Source organism: Lampris incognitus, chromosome 6, assembly GCF_029633865.1.
Source record: "Lampris incognitus isolate fLamInc1 chromosome 6, fLamInc1.hap2, whole genome shotgun sequence".
Taxonomy (NCBI): Eukaryota; Metazoa; Chordata; class Actinopteri; order Lampriformes; family Lampridae; genus Lampris; species Lampris incognitus.
Genome location: NC_079216.1, coordinates 9,994,661 through 10,012,864, shown reverse-complemented (window position 1 = coordinate 10,012,864; position 18,204 = coordinate 9,994,661). Strand labels below are relative to the sequence as shown.

The following is an 18,204-nucleotide window of genomic DNA, read 5'->3' as shown; positions in this document are numbered from 1 at the left end:
CCCACTCTTCTGAGCCGTCCCGGTCGCTGCTTCACCCCCTCTACCAATCCAGGAAGGGCTGCAGACTACCACATGCCTCCTCCGATACATGTGGCATTGCCAGCCGCTTCTTTTCACCTGACAGTGAGGAGTTTAACGAGGAGGACGTTAACACATGGGAGGATCACGCTATTCCCCCAAGTTCCCACTGTTCGGGGGGGGGGGACTGGGGGTAATAGCGTGATCCTCCCATGTGCTATATCCCCCTGACGAAACTCCTCACTGTCAGGTGAAAAGAAGCGGCTGGCGACTCCATATGAATCGGAGGAGGCATGTGGTAGTCTTTAGCCCTCCCCGGATTGGCAGAGGGGGTGAAGCAGTGACCGGGATGGCTCAGAAGAGTGGGTTAATTGGCCAGATACAACTGGGGAGAAAAGGAGGGGAAAAACCCAAAAAAACCCCAACTTCCTGACAGACAGGAGGCAGCTGGTGAGGCTGGAGAAAATCACATCCAGCACCTGGACAATCAGCACTGGCGCCCCCCAGGGATGTGTTCTCTTCCCTCTACTCTTCTCCCTCTACTGCACCACAGGTGACCTGTCTGTTAAACTCCTGAAGTTTGTTGACGACACAACCATAATTGGCCTTATCTGGGATGGTGATGAGCCTGCATATAGATGGGGGGGTTGAACAGCTGGCCCTCTGGTGCGGCCATAACAACCTGGAGCTGAACATGCTCAAAACAGTGGAGATGACAGTGGGCTTCAGGAGGAGACCCCGATACTGCTCCTCTTCACCATACTCAACAGCATGGTATCTGCGGTGAAAACCTACAGATTTTTGGGTTCCACAAGCTCCTAAGACCTATGTTGAGCATCCAACATAGACACAATCATCAAAAAGGCCCAGCAGAGGATGTGCTTTCTCCACCAGTTCAGGAAGTTCAACCTGCCTCAGCAACTGCTGATTCAGTTCTATACTGTCCAGTCTGTCCTCTGGTTTAGCTCAGCCTCCAAACAGGACAGGGACAGACTACAACGGATAGTAAAATCTGCAGAGACAATTACTGGTGCCAACCTGCCCTTCATTCGGGACTTATACACCCCCAGAGTCAGGAAATGGGCAGGCAACTTCACTGCAGACCCATCGCACCGTGGTCACAACCTGTTCCAACTCCTCCCCTCTGGTAGGCGCTACAGAGCACTTTAACAAAGCATCCAGATATAAAAACAGTTTCTTTAAGCGGGCTGTCATTCAAATGAACACTTAACACTGTCAAATAAATCCAAACATTTTGTGTATACTGTACTGTACATTGTACATATACTGGCACACTGTCATGCCCATCTACCTCAGGCATGAATGTAAGTAAGCTGCTAAAACCTATTTCAGCCTCTCTGATCTATTCTCTGCACCACTGCACCTTATCACCTCTTATTTCGAATACTCAATCCTTGTGTATATATCTGAAGATTGTTATGTTGTTGTGTTGTTATTCTATGTTAAGTACACTGAGAGAGCCATGAAACCAGAGTCAAATTCCATGTATGCGCAAACCTACATGGCGAAACATGATTCTGATTCTGACAATGGTCTAGATTATGGTTAAATATTAAACTCCAGTAAACTTCATTAACAAGGTACCAAATATGTGGCCTGTTAAAAGGCAGCCATTAAAAGTAGTTAAAAGGGATTGTTTCAAAAGGATTGTTTTCCATGGTAAAAGATAATGGAGTTACCACCAGTAACACATCTCACACCATACAGTGTCTTCTTCATACTTGTCTCCTTTTGGGGAGATTCCAGACATCCCGCCCCTCACTTCTATAGGGAAAGTTTCTGTTGGGAAAACCTTGACAATCTAAAAAGTACACAAAATTCCAAAAGTACCGAACCCGATCAACTCTGTCCTCTGCCCAGGGCCGACCCTGCCTGCAATGTGTCGCGAGGGTCCATCCGTCTGTTTTCTAGATGTCTAACCTCACAAAAAAAGATGAATGAGGGCAAAATCAGAGCCTTCTCGATGGAGGCGATGAGAGAGGAACGAGTAGAGAGGCCCGGAAAATCCCCGCCACCTTGTTGTTTGGGCTCGAGTCTGAGCATAAATACACTTTGCTCCAGAGTGACATGTGCAACGTTACATAATACCAACCTGGATCACCACTGTTTTGATGGTCTACTGATTGATCAGTTATATATGTTTTCGTGTGTGTGTGTGTGTGTGTGTGTGTGTGTGTGTGTGTGTGTGTGTGTGTGTGTGTGTGTGTGTGTATTGGTTTATCCGTCTGTCTGTTTTTTTATCTGTCTGTCTATCTCTCTGTCTATGTCTCTGTCTGTCCATCTTTCTGTGTCTGTCTGTCTTTTTGTCTGTGTGTGTGTGTCTGTGTCTCTGTATGTCTGTCTTTCTGTGTGTGTGTGTGTCTTTTTGTCTGTGTGTGTGTGTGTGTCTCTGTCTGTCTTTCTGTATGTCTGCCTACGTCTGTCTTTCTGTATGTCTGCCTACGTCTGTCTTTCTGTGTGTCTGCCTCATTCTGTCTTTCTGTGTGTCTGCCTCTGTCTGTCTTTCTGTGTGTCTGCCTCTGTCTGTCTTTCTGTGTGTTTGTCTGTGTCTTTGTATGTCTGTCTGTCTTTGTATGTATGTCTCTGTCTGTCCATCTTTTTGTGTCTGTCTGTGTGTTTGTCTGTGTCTCTGTATGTCTGTCTGTCTTTCTGTGTGTCTGTCTGTCTGTCCATCTTTCTGTGTCTGTCTGTGTGTTTGTCTGTGTCTCTGTATGTCTGTCTGTCTTTTTATGCCTGTCTCTGTCTGTCTGTATTTCTGTGTGTGTGTGTGTCTGTCTTTTTGTCTGTGTGTGTGTCTGTGTCTCTGTCTGTCCATCTTTCTGTGTTTGTCTGTGTCTCTGTATGTCTGTCTGTCTATTTATGCCTGTCTGTCTGTCTTTCTGTGTGTGTGTGTGTGTGTGTCTGTCTGTCTGTCTGTCTGTCTGTCTGTCTGTCTTTTTGTCTGTGTGTGTGTGTGTGTGTCTCTGTCTTTCTGTATGTCTGCCTCTGTCTGTCTTTCTGTGTCTGTCTGTGTCTTTGTATGTCTGTCTGTCTTTGTATGTATGTCTCTGTCTGTCCATCTTTCTGTGTCTGTCTGTGTGTTTGTCTGTGTCTCTGTATGTCTGTCTGTCTTTCTGTGTCTGTCCATCTTTCTGTGTCTGTCTGTCTGTCTGTCTGTCTGTCTGTCTGTCTGTGTGTTTGTCTGTCTGTCTGTGTGTTTGTCTGTCTGTCTGTGTGTTTGTCTGTGTCTCTGTATGTCTGTCTGTCTTTTTATGCCTGTCTCTGTCTGTCTGTCTGTCTTTCTGTGTGTGTGTGTGTGTGTGTGTGTGTGTGTGTGTGTGTGTGTGTGTCTGTCTGTCTTTTTGTCTGTGTGTGTGTCTGTGTCTCTGTCTGTCTTTCTGTAAGTCTGCCTACATCTGTCTTTCTGTGTCTTTCTGTATGTCTGTCTTTCTGTATGTCTGCCTCTGTCTGTCTTTCTGTAAGTCTGCCTACGTCTGTCTTTCTGTGTCTGTCTCTGTCTGTCTTTCTGTGTCTTTCTGTATGTCTGCCTCTGTCTGTCTGTCTGTCCATCTTTCTGTTACTGTCCATCTTTCTGTGTCTGTCTGTGTCTGTCTGTCTGTCAGTGTCTCTGTATGTCTGTCTGTCTTTTTATGCCTGTCTCTGTCTGTCTGTCTTTCTGTGTGTGTGTGTGTGTGTGTGTGTGTGTGTGTGTCTGTCTATTTGTCTGTGTGTGTGTCTGTGTCTCTGTCTGTCTTTCTGTGTGTCTGTCTGTCTGTCCATCTTTCTGTGTCTGTCTGTCTGTGTTTGTCTGTGTCTCTGTATGTCTGTCTATCTTTTTATGCCTGTCTCTGTCTGTCTGTCTTTCTGTGTGTGTGTCTGTCTTTTTGTCTGTGTGTGTGTCTGTAAATCTGCCTACATCTGTCTTTCTGTGTGTCTGCCTCTGTCTGTCTTTCTGTGTCTTTCTGTATGTCTGCCTCTGTCTGTCTTTCTGTATGTCTGCCTCTGTCTGTCTTTCTGTGTGTCTGTGTCTGCCTGTCTGTCTGTCCATCTGTCTTTCTGTGTGTCTGTGCCTGTCTGTCCGTCTGTGTCTTTCTGTGTGTCTGTCTATTGTTTTGTGTGTCTGTGTCTATCTGTGTGTCTGTCTGTCTGTCTATCTACTGAAGGACCATGTTATCCAAAGGAAATGAACTCTATACCTGTCTCCTCCTCTCCCCTCCTCTTCTTAGTAACGTTTTATTCCTGGCATTTCATAGTAGCACAGAAAAGGAGTAGCATACAAACTATGTTCTTCATAGGTGCTTTGTGTTTCGCCTGTTGCTGTCATACCTTAAAATCAACTCCTTGTATGATGCTTTTGAATTGTATGCGAGTTTGCAGAGTGCCTCATCAGAACAGGTGTCCCCTGTGCGGTGTGAGTTAGTCATCTCCATCCTATTGGTTAGTGTCTCACCCAGTCATACATAAAACACACACTGAGTCACACGAGAGCGCTGATGCCTGAAGTTTGACACCTGGGCCGCCGAGGCTTTCCAGCCTACAGCCTATCTATGAGCGCCACAGTTAATGTCCCGTGTGAAGGAAAAGTGGAACTATTGCACATTTTGTCCATCCATTATCCCTTAACCAAACCGCTTACCCTGCTCTCGGGGTCGTGAGGGTGCTGGAGCCTATCCCAGCAGTCATTGGGCGGTAGGCGGGGAGACACCACGGACAGGCGGCCGGGCCATCGCAGAGCACCGAGTTGGAGGTAACACAGGGGTTCGAACCGACGATCCCTGTGTTGGTGGGCAACGGAATAGGCTACCCGGACGCCCCAGACATACTCTACTCCGCTACGCTACCCAGACTAAATACTCCAGTGGAGCTACTCGGCAGAACAGTAATGGGCGTCTAAGGGGATGTGACGGCTCAAGTGAAAGCAAGGCCAGTGTCCTACCCATTTCGCGCGGGAATGTCAAATGTGAACGTGAAATGCGCACAAAATGTGCACATTTTGTCACGCCACTCATTTCTTATCGCCGGTCCCCAAACGCATCGCTCTGCCTGCAGGTGGGTAGGCCAGAGTGTGCAGGTCACAGCTTCGATAGGTTTTACAGCATGAACGGGAAGCTGGTCTACTTCGCCTCTACAATTGACTTAATAATTATATGACCATATGGACCCCCCCTCCCCCCCAATACTGTGAACCTCATAACAGCACAAAGATGTTAGTGCATGTGACTAAAAGTAATTTTGAGTTTGTTTGTTCGTTGTTTCTCGTCATGAGGGCAGGTCCCTCTTCGTTTCAGTCACAGAAATGCCATCATGTAAGTGTAAGATGACAGGAGTTGGGTTCTCCCCCTTTGATAAAAAGCAGAAAGACACATACAGCCACACGTCTGCACGAATGAATAAACAAGAGACACACACACACACACACACACACACGTTGACACAAGTACTAGAAGAACCACACAAAGACACCGTTTCTTTCAAAGAGAGAAAACTTTGTTTAAAAAAAAAAAGTAAAAGCAGAAGAAAAGCAGTTTGTTTAAGAAGCGTAAAAAGAGAAAACCATGGACTTCCCTTGCCACGTTATACAGAGAGCAAGCTAAACTACCCCCTACCCAAGCACCATCCCCTAACCCATTAAAAAAAAACAACCCAAAAACTATGAACAGAGATAAATGGGGGTGGGGGTGGGTGGGGCCAAGAGAGACTGCAAAGTGAGGCGTTGCTCATGCTAAGACTAGAAGGCTGCAGCATCTTTAGGGTGCATGCAGACCACAGTAAGTGAGGAGTGGGCCCAGCAGAGCTGCACCCAAACACCCGTGGCTCACACCCAACACTGAACGCAAGGGCTGAGTAGTAGCTCTATGGAAGTCTAATTTATATGAGAGTGAACAATAAGTAACAGTGATAGTTTGCTTATGCCGTGCCTGTGTTTGTGTGTTGTTGTGTTTTTTTTTGGGACAATATCTGGAGAAAATAATCAAGCGAGGGAAGCGAGCCCTGCACAGCAGCCGTTCTCCGCTCGACATTTTGACCTTTCATTCCCCACGTCTGGTTCAAAGGTCAACCTCCCCACTTATCGTTCCCTTTTTTTGTTGCTGCTAAACAATATGACGAAGTACAAACACATAGCATAACAATAAAATATATGCAATTTAAAAAAGAAAAAGAAAAAGAAAAAAATAAACGGGTTATCCGCCACGTTTTTCGTAAAACAGCGTGAAGGATATCGACCTTTGACCTCCAACAACCGAAATAACCCTGGATTACTATTCATGGGCAAATGCATGGTAAAGCTCTTGCAGAAGTCCGGCTGTATGTATGCTTACTGTAGTGTTAACGCCACCCGTGCGAAGGTACTTGTGTAGCAGGGTGCCGAATTAGGGCAGAGGGCTGGCAGGCCGTCTGCACATCTCCTACATCCCTGCTGTCATTTACTCTGAGGGCACATCCTCAAAGAAAATGTTACAAGTCTTGTCAAATTCTGGCCGAGCACATATCCATCCTTTATTCAATATAGAATTATAGTGTATTTACAAATATTTACCATTCACCATGTAAGCCACATACTCTACAGGTAGGAATCAGTTTCATTTGACATTTGCCCTGATCCAGAAAAGGGTGGAAAAGTAAGCCTTGGTTAAAAAAACAACAAACCCCCCCCCAAAAAAAACAAGCAAACAAACCCACATTTAAACCTTACAAATTAAGGATAGTAATATTAGAAGAATGGTATCAGTCATAATAATCCTAATAAAGTAAATTTGAAGAGATTTGTCATCATGAGTGTACTAAAAGCAGGTGGAACTTACTGCGGGTAGTCATGTCGGGTGGACATCAGTTACGGATCATGTTCACACACACACACACACACAGACACACACACACACACACACGTGATGTGTACACTGTTGAGAAGAGATGTGAGCGTACATACTCTATATTTTGTGTTATCTTAAAAAAAAGAAATCGACTGAAAAAATACACTTGTGTCCGAGGACCTGTTGCTAACAGCGTCTCTAACACACGATGCACTGACAAAGTAACGTGATATGTGCTGTTCCAACGTATGCACACGGTTTAGGTTGAACATGACACACCCAGCCGCCCAAGTCAAAGCGTGTAAAGGCGTCCCCCTCCGAAAACAGGCCGAGGAGCTGCATTGTAAACATTTGTTCTGCGGACCAAGGCAAACAAATAGCGTCTGAACTCTTCTAAATAAAAATCAAATTCAGACACATATTTGCCTCTCCCTGTCCTGATTGGCAGATTAGACAAGCTCATACTCTTACTTAACAGACTCTTTATACATAACTAAAAGATGTCCTTACTCAACACAAGATAAATCCAAACAGATTTTTGTTTTTCCTCCGTAATTCCAGCAACTTGTTTGACCTCGGTCTGTGCGGCTGTATTTGGGATTCAAATGTACAAATATAAATACCATGCTATAGTGGTGTAGTTAAGAGAAAACACAGCTCAAAGCCAGCCCCCGCATGTCCATGCATGTGCTGGTGCACGTGTTCTTCAGCGTTGTGTCAGTACTTGAATCGTCGAACAGGAAAGGAGAGTAGGTCTTCCGGTGCTGACGCGGGATCGACTGCCAATTGGTTTAGCACTGCTCAACGTGTACATGTGTGTGTGTGTGTGTGTGTGTTAGTTTTTGGACCCCCCTCCCCTTTTTTCCCCTCCCCAATTGACCTTTCGCAAAGTACCGGCCCCAGAACGGTGCTTGTCCAATCCGCCCTTAGCAACGGTTTCTATGTGAGGGAGGTCCGACAAGCTTTCAGACAAGACAGCAAAATGCTGAGACGGTGTGCCCATGGGATCTGCACATCGGATACTGGGTATCTGAACAGGTTGGAGGGGGTGTCATTTTCTTCCCCTCCCCGAGACCCAGAACGCAAGAGGCGCAATGTCGGCAATGGGTTTAGCAGTATAGCAGACCCCCATGGCTAGCTTAATCCATCCAAAATCAACCAAAAACACCTGTCTGCTCCAAGCTAAGCTAGCTACTCGCTACTAATATTGCTAACGTATTAGCACTGTTACCCACACAATGATTATTACCATTAGCAACATATTGTAGTGAATTCGGGGGGCAGTCTGGGAGACCGTCGCCACAGCCGGGACGCGAACCCGCGTCTCCCGCTCCGCAAGCGACAACGTTAACCAGTCGACTAAAGGGTCCGACCCGTTAGCCAAGGCGTCTACTTATCCATGCACGTTACACTACCCCCCTCCTTCAGGAAGCGCGTCCCCGCGCTTAAGCATATCAGCTCCTTCACGCGCCTCCGATGGCCTTACGGTCTCATCTTCCCACTTCTGAAACCAGTGTCGCGAATTCGGGGGGCAGTCTGGGAGACCATCGCCACAGCCGGAACGCGAACCCATATCTCCCGCTCCGCAAGCGACAACGTTAACCAGTCGACTAAAGGGTCCGACCCGTTAGCCAAGGGCCAACGTGTCTACTGATCCATGCACGTTACAATATCAACGTATCACTGACTAACAAAATAACATTATTAATGTATCCGATGAACGTAACCAGCTTAGCCCGTAGCCAGAGACACCTAGTTTAATGATAGCTCATGATCGCTAGCCCACTAACATAACTGTGTTATGCTAGCCACAGGTTAGCCAGGTTCCACCTTTCATTTCAGAGCATCAAGACCCGCGGGGAGGGTCGGCTGGGATGGTCTCTGGCCAGTCTGACCTTCTCATATCCGGCCTATTTTAAACTCCCCCCCCCCCCTCTGTGAGCTCCAGGTGGGGAGCGGCCGTTCGGAAAACCGCGGAGGCATCTCGTTTGCCTTATTTTGTTGAAAATACCGGTTCTGGTCCGAAGGCGAAAAATAAATAAATAAATAAACAAAATAAAAATCATGGTGCGGTTCCCCCGGCCCCGGGGCCCGTCCCTGGCCGCCCTGCGACCCCCCCAGGAGCCCATACAGAACCCCCGAAAAAGCCTGGATAAAACGGGCCTGACCCTTTAGTCTAGCGGTTAGCGATGCCTACTGCGATGCGGGCGATACGGGTTCGCCTCCCGGCCGCGGCAGTTCCTGTGGTTGCGTTGTCCCCCGAATTCGCTACAATACGGTGATGTTGACAATGGATTATCAAAAATATACCAATAACGGCTGAAATATTGAACTTACCCTACAGTGCAAGGGCACAGTTGGTTCGCAATGTTTCAGAATTAGTTGATGGGGTTTCTCATTTGATTGCGACCGGTAAGCTTTACCGTCGCACCCGGCAGCCCGGAGTCCACGCAGGTTTTACTTTTAATATTCCGAATCGTCGTGTTTACGTCTTAATAGTTGAACTTAGACCATTACAATATTCACCGAATTGAATCAAAACGAACGACGAACGCATACTCGCATTTCAACACTCTACTCCTGAGTGAATTCTCGTTACATTTCCGGGTATGACGTCACTCCTTACGGGTACCCACAGGGGTCAAATCCAAACGCAATACATGGCATGACTGCACCCCTCCTGCATACTGTAACCCCCCTCCGCCTTTCACCGGATGATATTAAGGATGAATTACTCCAAAACACATCACTTATTTTCTCTGGGAAATGCGCTGATTTCTTCCTTCCTGTTTTGGGGTTTTTCCGGCTGCTTCGTGGATGGTTCTGAAAAGCTTGATGGGCATAGCAACAGTAACTAAGGGGGGGGGCTTTGCGAAAGGTCAGTTGTATCCGACCAATTACCCCACTCCTCCGAGTGGTCCCGGTTGCTGCGCCACTCCCTCCGCCGATCCGGGGAGGGCTGCAGACTCCCGCATGCCTCCTCCGACACATGCGGAGTCGCCAGCCGCTTCTTTTCACCGGACAGTGAGGAGTTTCGCCAGGCGACCCCCTACGGCAGCAGCCGAAAGTAGTAGTGGTAGTAATGAGGAGTGTCGCTAGGGGGACGTAGCGCGTGGGAGGATCACGCTACTCCCCCCCCCCCCATTTCTCTTCTCCCGAATAGGCACCCCGACCGACCAGAGGAGGCGCTAGTGCAGCTACCAGGACACATACCCACATCCGGCTTCCCACCCGCAGACACGACCAATAGCGTCTGCAGGGACGCCCGACCAAGCCGGAGGTAACGCGGGGATTCGAACCGCCGATCCCCGCGTTGGCAGGCAACAGAACAGACCGCCACGCCACCCGGACGCCCACGTGTGCGATTGTGTAGCGCATTTGTGTCTACTCAATGACCTGTGCGTGTGTGTGCGTGTGTGTGTGTGTGTGCGTCAGCATAAGTATATACGTTCTCTTACGTTTGCGTAATTGGTTAAACGGTGTCAGTAAAGTATTGTGTTTGTCTTAGCGTTGGCAGGGTGGCACGTCTCACGCGCTGAAGTGACGTCACGGCGGGTCTCGGGGAAACACGCCTGCTGTGCCCGTCCCCATGGCAACACGGGCAAAGCCCCGGCGCCTCCAGTCATTAGACACGCCCTTCACTCCTTCTCCTTTCCAGCCAGCCAGCGAAGCACGGCTCTAAAGTGTCGCGTCGCATCAGAAACAATCCCTTTCCGGTCAAGCAGATTTAGTTTTTTTGTTGTTTTTTTTGTTGTTTTTTTTAATAGTCTTTATACAATACCTCTGTTTATAAATGTATCATAAAGTGATAAACAGGCATTTTTATACTCCCTACAAAAATGGTGCGGTGACCATAGAAACGGTATTATTTATTTATTTTTTCCCTCTTTAAGAAAGACTTAGAAAAGAAAGACACTTTTTTGAGATTCCTGGGACCGGAGTGGGAGGAGTGAGGTGAATGACTGACAGCCGAGCCGACCAATAGCCTTTCAAGAGGAAACGCGACGCAAGCGCACGGCTGGCCGGAGGAGGAGGAGGGGACCGGCGTCTCGTCCGCTAACGTGTCTTTCCTCTTCCGGTGGTCGTTTTAAACGACGTGGCTCGAACTGTCCCTGAAGGTAGAGACACAACATACAACTCAGGCAAACCAGAGCCGACAAAAGGACTGTGCATGGAAAATACGCTACATGAGATAAGTCACTGTAAATAACATCTTGCTGACGTAAAAACGGAGCATATTGTGAGTGAGGAGACGGGAGGAGCGACAGAGGGGGGAGAGGAGACGAATGGAGAGAAGTAGAGAGGAGAGGAGAGGAGTGATAGTGATCTTTTGAGTTAAAATGCTGATCATGGTGTTTCTTATGGGTATCTGAATAATATATATGTATACATAATGCTTACGTGTGTGTCTGTGTGTGTGTCTGTGTGTGTCTGTGTGTGTGTGTGTGTGTGTGTGTGTGTGTGTGTACAGGGGATGAAAAGCTGTTTAGCTGACAACACAGCCATCAAGAAATCCCCTGATTATCTCTTTCTACTGGAATCCCTCCATCATCCATCCCTCCCCCTCCCCCTCCCCCTCCCTCCCTCCATCATCCATCCGCTCACCCGTCCCATCTTGTCCTTTGCAAAATTGTTCATTGTTTTCTGTGTTTTCATATTTTACTCTTGTCTATTTCTCTCGCTCTCTCTCTCTCTCCCTCTTCCTCCCCTCGGTCGTTTCCTCCGTGGCAGTGTCAAAGGGTGTGTGTCCCCTTTAAGCCTCCTCCTCCCCAGTAGAAACAGACAACCGCATGGCCACTGACAGGTGGTCGGTGAGGCCAGCCAGTTGGGTTATGAAGCTGAACTCCTCGAGGTCCTGTGGGGAGAAGAGGGCCGTCAGCTACCAGGGCAAGACCAGGCCAAACAAGTAGGATCCATCCAATTACTCCACTCTTCCGAGCCGTCCTGGTCGCTGCTCCAACCCCTCTGTTGATTGATCCGGGGAGGGCTGAAGACTACCACATGCCTCCTCCGATACATGTGGAGTCGCCAGCCGCTTCTTTTCACCTGACAGTGAGGAGTTTCACCAGGGGGGAAGTGACGCGTGGGAGGATCACGCGATTCCCCCCAGTTCCCCCTCCCCACTGACCAGGCGCCCCGAACGACCAGAGGAGGCGCTAGTACAGCTGCCAGGACACACGCCCACATCCGGCTTCCCACCTGCAGACACAGCCAATTGTGGCTGTAGGGACGCCCGACCAAGCCGGAGGTAACACGGGGATTCGAACCAGTGATCCCCGTGTTGGTAGGCAACAGAATAGACCGCAACACTACCCGGACGCCCCGTGCACAACCTCTTAAACCACACCAGGGTAAGGACTAAATCAGTGCCTCTGTTCCCTTTTTGTAATATTATGGTATTACAAATGTAATACTATTAAAATACTATACTATAAAATACTATAAAAAATGTAAATGATGATTGTCAATCCATCACACAGGACAAACGGAAAGGGGTAAGCAAACATGCAGTCAACAAATAATTACAATAATATGTGTTATGTGCAAGGCTTTTTTTCCCCAACAGATATCGCTTGATTATATAACTGATAACAAAAAAACCAAACCATTTGAATCATGATTACAAAGCAGTTAGTTCATCTGTAACTACCGTACAGTAACGGCTTTCCGGCACAAGGTGGCAGCTTAATATCAGTGTTAAGGTGTTGGCCGGGGGGGGGGGTGTCTATGGGTCCATGCAAAACAAGTGATGTGTTTTGTCGGAGAAGGGCTGTGATGACATTATATTGCTCACCTTCCCCTGAGAGGATTATTCTGTTGGGCTCGTAAGCACTTGTTTCCCCAACTTCACTGCTCAATTATAAGATAATGAACATATTGAAGTGTAGAGACAATTATTCTTTTCAGGTCCCCACCTTAACAGAGGTGGGGACCTCAAAAGGGCTTTCAGACAGTAAGCCATTATACCTAATCATGCGTCTAAATAACAAGTCCAGTCCCACATGGGTCTGGGAACAGGGCTTTGCCTTGATTATAATCTGGTGTTAAAATGTAATCCAAAACCGATACGACCGTGTGACCTGTGGGTGGATTTGACAAATGTTCTGGGGCAGTCTGACTTGGCGATGATCGCCGTTAAATGAGATATTTCAGATTACACGTAGACGTCCTGCTTAAGGAGCCACATAAATGTAACCCAAAAAACTCATTAAATTAACACAAGGCGGCCGTACCACACCAACAACCACATTTTAGACATTTTGTATAGATATCGTTTTTGGTTTTTTTTGGCTTTTGCCCCCCTTTTTCTCTCCAATTGTATCCGGCCAATTACCCCACTCTTCAGAGCCGTCCCAGTCGCTGCTCCACCTCCTCTGCCGATCTGGGGAGGGCTGCAGACTACGACATGCCTCCTCCGATGCATGTGGAGTCACCAGCCGCTTCTTTTCACCCGACAGTGAGGAGTTTCGCCAGGGGGACATGGCGAGTGGGGGGACATGGCGAGTGGGGGGATCACGCTATTCCCCCCAGTTCCCCCGAACAGGCGACCAGAGAAGGCGCTAGTGCGGCGATCAGGACACATACCCGCATCCGGCTGCCCATCCGCAGACACGACCAGTTGTGTCTGTAGGGACGCCCGACCAAGCCGGAGGTAACATGGGAATTCAAACCGCCGATCCCCGTGTTGGTAGGCAACGGAAGGGACCGCTACGCTACCCGGACGCCCCATTATAACTTCACTTCTTTTCTTTTATTTCCCTTCCACTTTGCTGTGAAGCACAACAGGTTTAGTTATAGTGCTATACATCCGTTTATTAAACTGTACCAGTTTCCAGTCCTGCTGCAGGCCCTCGTCACTGTAGAGGATGTAGTCAATGCGACGTCCATTGCCCTTTAATGGGATCTTCCTTCCTTTCTGGCTGCTGCCGGGACACTGACTCTTACTGGGAGGAAACACCAAGTACTCCTTCCGCCCTTCCTCATTCTCCATCACTCTGGAAGGAAAAAGGAGACGGGGTGAAGTCTGGGGATGAAGACGGAGACATAAACAGGTGGAAATAGACAGACCTAGTACTGGGAAAATGCCTGTGTGTGTGTGTGTGTGTGTGTGTGTGTGTGTGTGTGTGTGTGTGTGTGTGTGTGTGTGTGTGTGTGTGCACCATGAACATAACATACTTCTGTAAACTTTCAGGTGAGTTGGCCTCGTCATCATAGAGGCCGCTGGGATCCAGTAGCGTACCTGTTGAATTACACGACAGAATCACTCGCATTGTCTCACATTCGAGAACACACATTTGCATCCACCAGAAAATTCCTGCAACACTTTTTTTTTTTTTTTTGCCGCACAACAGAGGCAGAAGAAATCCTTTTCATGTTACAGTCAGCAATGAGCAAATGAAATCTGAAATTGCTCAAATCATCAGCCTCCTGGGGTCCCCTCTGTACGCCCAGACAAGTCAAATATAAATAAGCACACAAGGCAATGAACACGCCGAGATTGTGCAGACAATAAGGGCTGTGAAGTAACAGGCAGGGGAGTGTCTTTCCTTTCCTCGGCTCTCTCTCTCTGGCTGACAGCCGGGAGAGAACAGCACTCCGCAGGCACCCCCATCAATCACTGACGGACGGAACTTATAGAAAATCATGTCTGATGCACTGCCAGTAAATTTCACAAAGTGGAGGGACACTTTTTAGCTGCTGAAGGGGGACGTGTCAAAAAAGGTCTCTCCATCTACAAAGACGGGCTGTTTGTGACTCCTGTATTGTCTGTCGGTCTGTCGGTGGGTCTGTCTGTCATCTCTGTCTGTCAGTCTGTCTGTCATCTCTGTCTGTCAGTCGGTCGGTCTGTCGGTCGGTCTGTCTGTCATCTCTGTCTGTCAGTCTGTCTGTCTCGGTCTGTCAGTGTGTCAATCAGTCTGTCGGTCGGTCGGTCTGTCTGTCATCTCTGTCAGTCAGTCGGTCAGTCTGTCTGTCAGTCTGTCTGTCATCTCTGTCTGTCTCGGTCTGTCAGTGTGTCGATCAGTCTGTCGGTCGGTCGGTCTGTCTGTCAGTCAGTCGGTCAGTCTGTCTGTCATCTCTGTCTGTCAGTCAGTCGGTCAGTCTGTCTGTCATCTCTGTCTGTCTCGGTCTGTCAGTGTGTCGATCAGTCTGTTGGTCGGTCTGTCAGTCTGTCGATCGATCTGTCTGTCAGTTTGTCAATCAGTCTGTCTGTCGATCGGTCTGTCGGTCTGTCAGTCAGTCTGTCAGTTTGTCAAACAGTCTGTCTGTCGATCGGTCTGTCAGTCTGTCAGTCAGTCCGTCTGTCTGTCTGTCGGTCTGTCAGTCAGTCCGTCGGTCTGTCTGTCTGTAGGTCTGTCAGTCAGTCCGTCAGTCTGTCTGTCTGTAGGTCTGTCTGTTGGTCAGTCGGTCTGTCAGTCTGTCGATCGATCTGTCTGTCAGTTTGTCAATCAGTCTGTCTGTCGATCAGTCTGTCTTTTGGTCAGTCTGTTGGTCTGTCAGTCAGTCCGTCGGTCTGTCTGTCTGTAGGTCTGTCAGTCAGTCTGTCGGTCTGTCTGTCTGTCTGTCTGTAGGTCTGTCAGTCAGTCTGTCGGTCTGTCTGTCTGTCTGTCTGTAGGTCTGTCTGTCTGTAGGTCTGTCAGTCAGTCTGTCGGTCTGTAGGTCTGTCAGTCAGTCTGTCTGTCTGTAGGTCTGTCAGTCAGTCTGTCGGTCTGTCTGTCTGTCTGTAGGTCTGTCTGTTGGTCGGTCGGTCTGTCTGTCTGTCTGTCTGTCTGTCAGTCTGTCTGTCTGTCTGTAGGTCTCTCTGTTGGTCGGTCGGTCTGTCTGTCTGTCTGTAGGTCTGTCTGTTGGTCGGTCGGTCTGTCTGTCTGTCTGTAGGTCTGTCTGTTGGTCGGTCTGTTGGTCAGTCTGTCTGTCTGTAGGTCTGTCTGTTGGTCGGTCGGTCTGTCTGTCTGTAGGTCTGTCTGTTGGTCGGTCGGTCTGTCTGTCTGTAGGTCTGTCTGTTGGTCGGTCTGTTGGTCAGTCTGTCTGTCTGTAGGTCTGTCTGTTGGTCGGTCGGTCTGTCTGTCTGTCTGTCTGTAGGTCTGTCTGTCTGTCTGTCTGTAGGTCTGTCTGTTGGTCGGTCTGTCTGTCTGTCTGTCTGTCTGTCTGTCTGTCTGTCAGTCTGTCTGTCTGTCTGTAGGTCTCTCTGTTGGTCGGTCGGTCTGTCTGTCTGTCTGTAGGTCTGTCTGTTGGTCGGTCTGTCTGTCTGTCTGTCTGTAGGTCTGTCTGTTGGTCGGTCTGTTGGTCAGTCTGTCTGTCTGTAGGTCTGTCTGTTGGTCGGTCGGTCTGTCTGTCTGTCTGTCTGTAGGTCTGTCGGTCTGTCTGTCTGCGTGCATGTTGGCGTGTCTGTCTTTTTAACCGTCCGAGTTGCTGTTTGCTTGGCTCTGTTTGCTCTGCTATGTTTTTGGCTGCTTCATTTTGCATGCTGCCGAGCGGTGTGCTTACCTTTCTGGGTGGTGGTCTAACTGTCGGTACGAATGTGTGGCAGACCGACAAGATGTCAGTCCGTCTAAATTGTCTGTCTGGTTAAATGATTCGATAAAGAGGGCGGTGCGTCCCATTGGCTGATTACTGGAGCTTTTAGAGTTCAGCCCATTTCACCCGGTCTATCAATCACTCGTCAATACATTTCATGATGGTTGGCTGATTTTTTTTGTCTGTCTCGCTCTCTTTCCTTGTTTTCTTTTTTTCCACTTCTTTGCAAATATCTCCAGACTGGAAGGCAGAGATTTTATTTTTTTTCCACTGGCTTGCCTTGGGTCTCACTCTGAATAAATAAGCCCTTTTACTCTAGCCTCCCCACACTGTCCCCAGAATACCATTGACCTAAATAACCTTCATATCCAGACCAAAACCCTTCGGTTTTACGTCACTAATACTCGTGTATCAGCACACTGTACTGTGTGTATTTCGGTGTGCATCCATATTTAGTCAGACACTGCCAGCTTATAGTTCCCTCTGCTCGTGTCAACGGCTCTCATGTTGACTATGTACATATGTGTGCTCCTATGTTATTGTGTGTTTGTGTTCACGTTTTTGTGTTTGTGTAACTTTGATATGCGTTTGCATGCAGAACAATGTGTGAATTAAATAGCGTGTGGGCTTGTGCATGTGTGCATTTATATTTATGGAAAAAAAAAAAAGGTGTGCGCATTTGCGCGTCACGGATTGTGTGCGTACGGCATTGCGTTGAGTGTAGTGCATTTGCCTATGGCAACAACGAGTGTCCGTGTAGGTGTGCATGTTTGTGCACGCGCGGGTCTGTTCGGTTATGTGTGTTTTGTGTGTTCGCTCACCCAGGGCCCATGGTTTGTCCTCCCCCGGCCCCAGGCGACACGGGTCCTTGTATTGTGTGAAGAGGGCGTGCTGCTGCTCCAGCTTGTCCTCTGGACAAAAAAAACAACAACACAGCAATTGCACAAATTTACAGAGCATCTGGAGCACGCTGCAAAGAGGTATAAGTGAAAGCCGCCGTGGCGGGGCCCAAAACGAAATAAACCTGCCCCAGTGGCCTGGTGGATAAGACACTAGATTACCACGCCAGGGATTGTGGGTTTTATGTCCCATATGGGCTGTGTGCTTTTAGCTGCAGAGGAAAAAACCCACAGACTCTTTACTCAAATAGCTGCAGACAGCAATTAAGAAATCTGACCGTGCAAAACCTAAGGATGCCATCTACGTCTACGGCGCAGCGGTCATCGCTGTTAAGATGTCACCGGGAGATGTGAAAACCAAAAATACCAGCTACTGTGTGTTACCATGGGGAAATGTGGTCAATAAAAGGTTTACTTATATGTGCTTGGCCAGCACATTAGTAAACGGCACAACTTCTGATTGTTTATATCAAAAGCCATGTTGTCGTTTTATCGCCTAAAATTGGCTGCAAGGTGGCGGATGGTTCATGTCGCAATGTTGAAAAATAGCAAAATGAAGATGGAACTGAAAAAAGAAAGAAAGAAAGAACGGGGCTGGCATTCGGGGGGGCATGGCGGTCTGCTCCGTTGCCTACCAACACGGGGATCGCCAGTTCGAATCCCTCCAGCTCAGTCGGGCGTCTCTACGGACACAATTGGCCGTGTCTGTGGGTGGGAAGCCGGATGTGGGGATGTGTCCTGGTCGCTGCACTAGCGCCTCCTCTAATCGGTCGGGTCGCCTGCTCGGGGGGGGGGGGGACGGGGGACGATAGCATGACTCTCCCACGTGCTACGTCCCTCTGGTGAAACCCCTCACTGTCGGGTGAAAAGAAGCGGCTGGCGACTCCACATGTATGGGAGGAGGCATGTGGTAGTCTGCAGGCCTCCCCGGATCGGCGGGGGGGGGGGGGGGGGGAGCAGCG

At 48.5% G+C, this 18,204-nt stretch overlaps 1 protein-coding gene across 1 annotated transcript in view; it reads right to left on the bottom strand.

Annotated features, from left to right (window-relative positions):
• Positions 1-11,583: 11,583 nt before the first annotated feature.
• The window catches only part of smpd3 (sphingomyelin phosphodiesterase 3), a 27,850-nt gene continuing 21,229 nt past the window's right edge, over positions 11,584-18,204 (bottom strand). Inside the window, 4 exon segments of the mRNA XM_056282571.1 lie at positions 11,584-11,685; positions 13,657-13,825; positions 14,007-14,070; positions 17,165-17,254. Of these exon segments, the coding sequence (XP_056138546.1) occupies positions 11,584-11,685; positions 13,657-13,825; positions 14,007-14,070; positions 17,165-17,254 (425 nt within the window).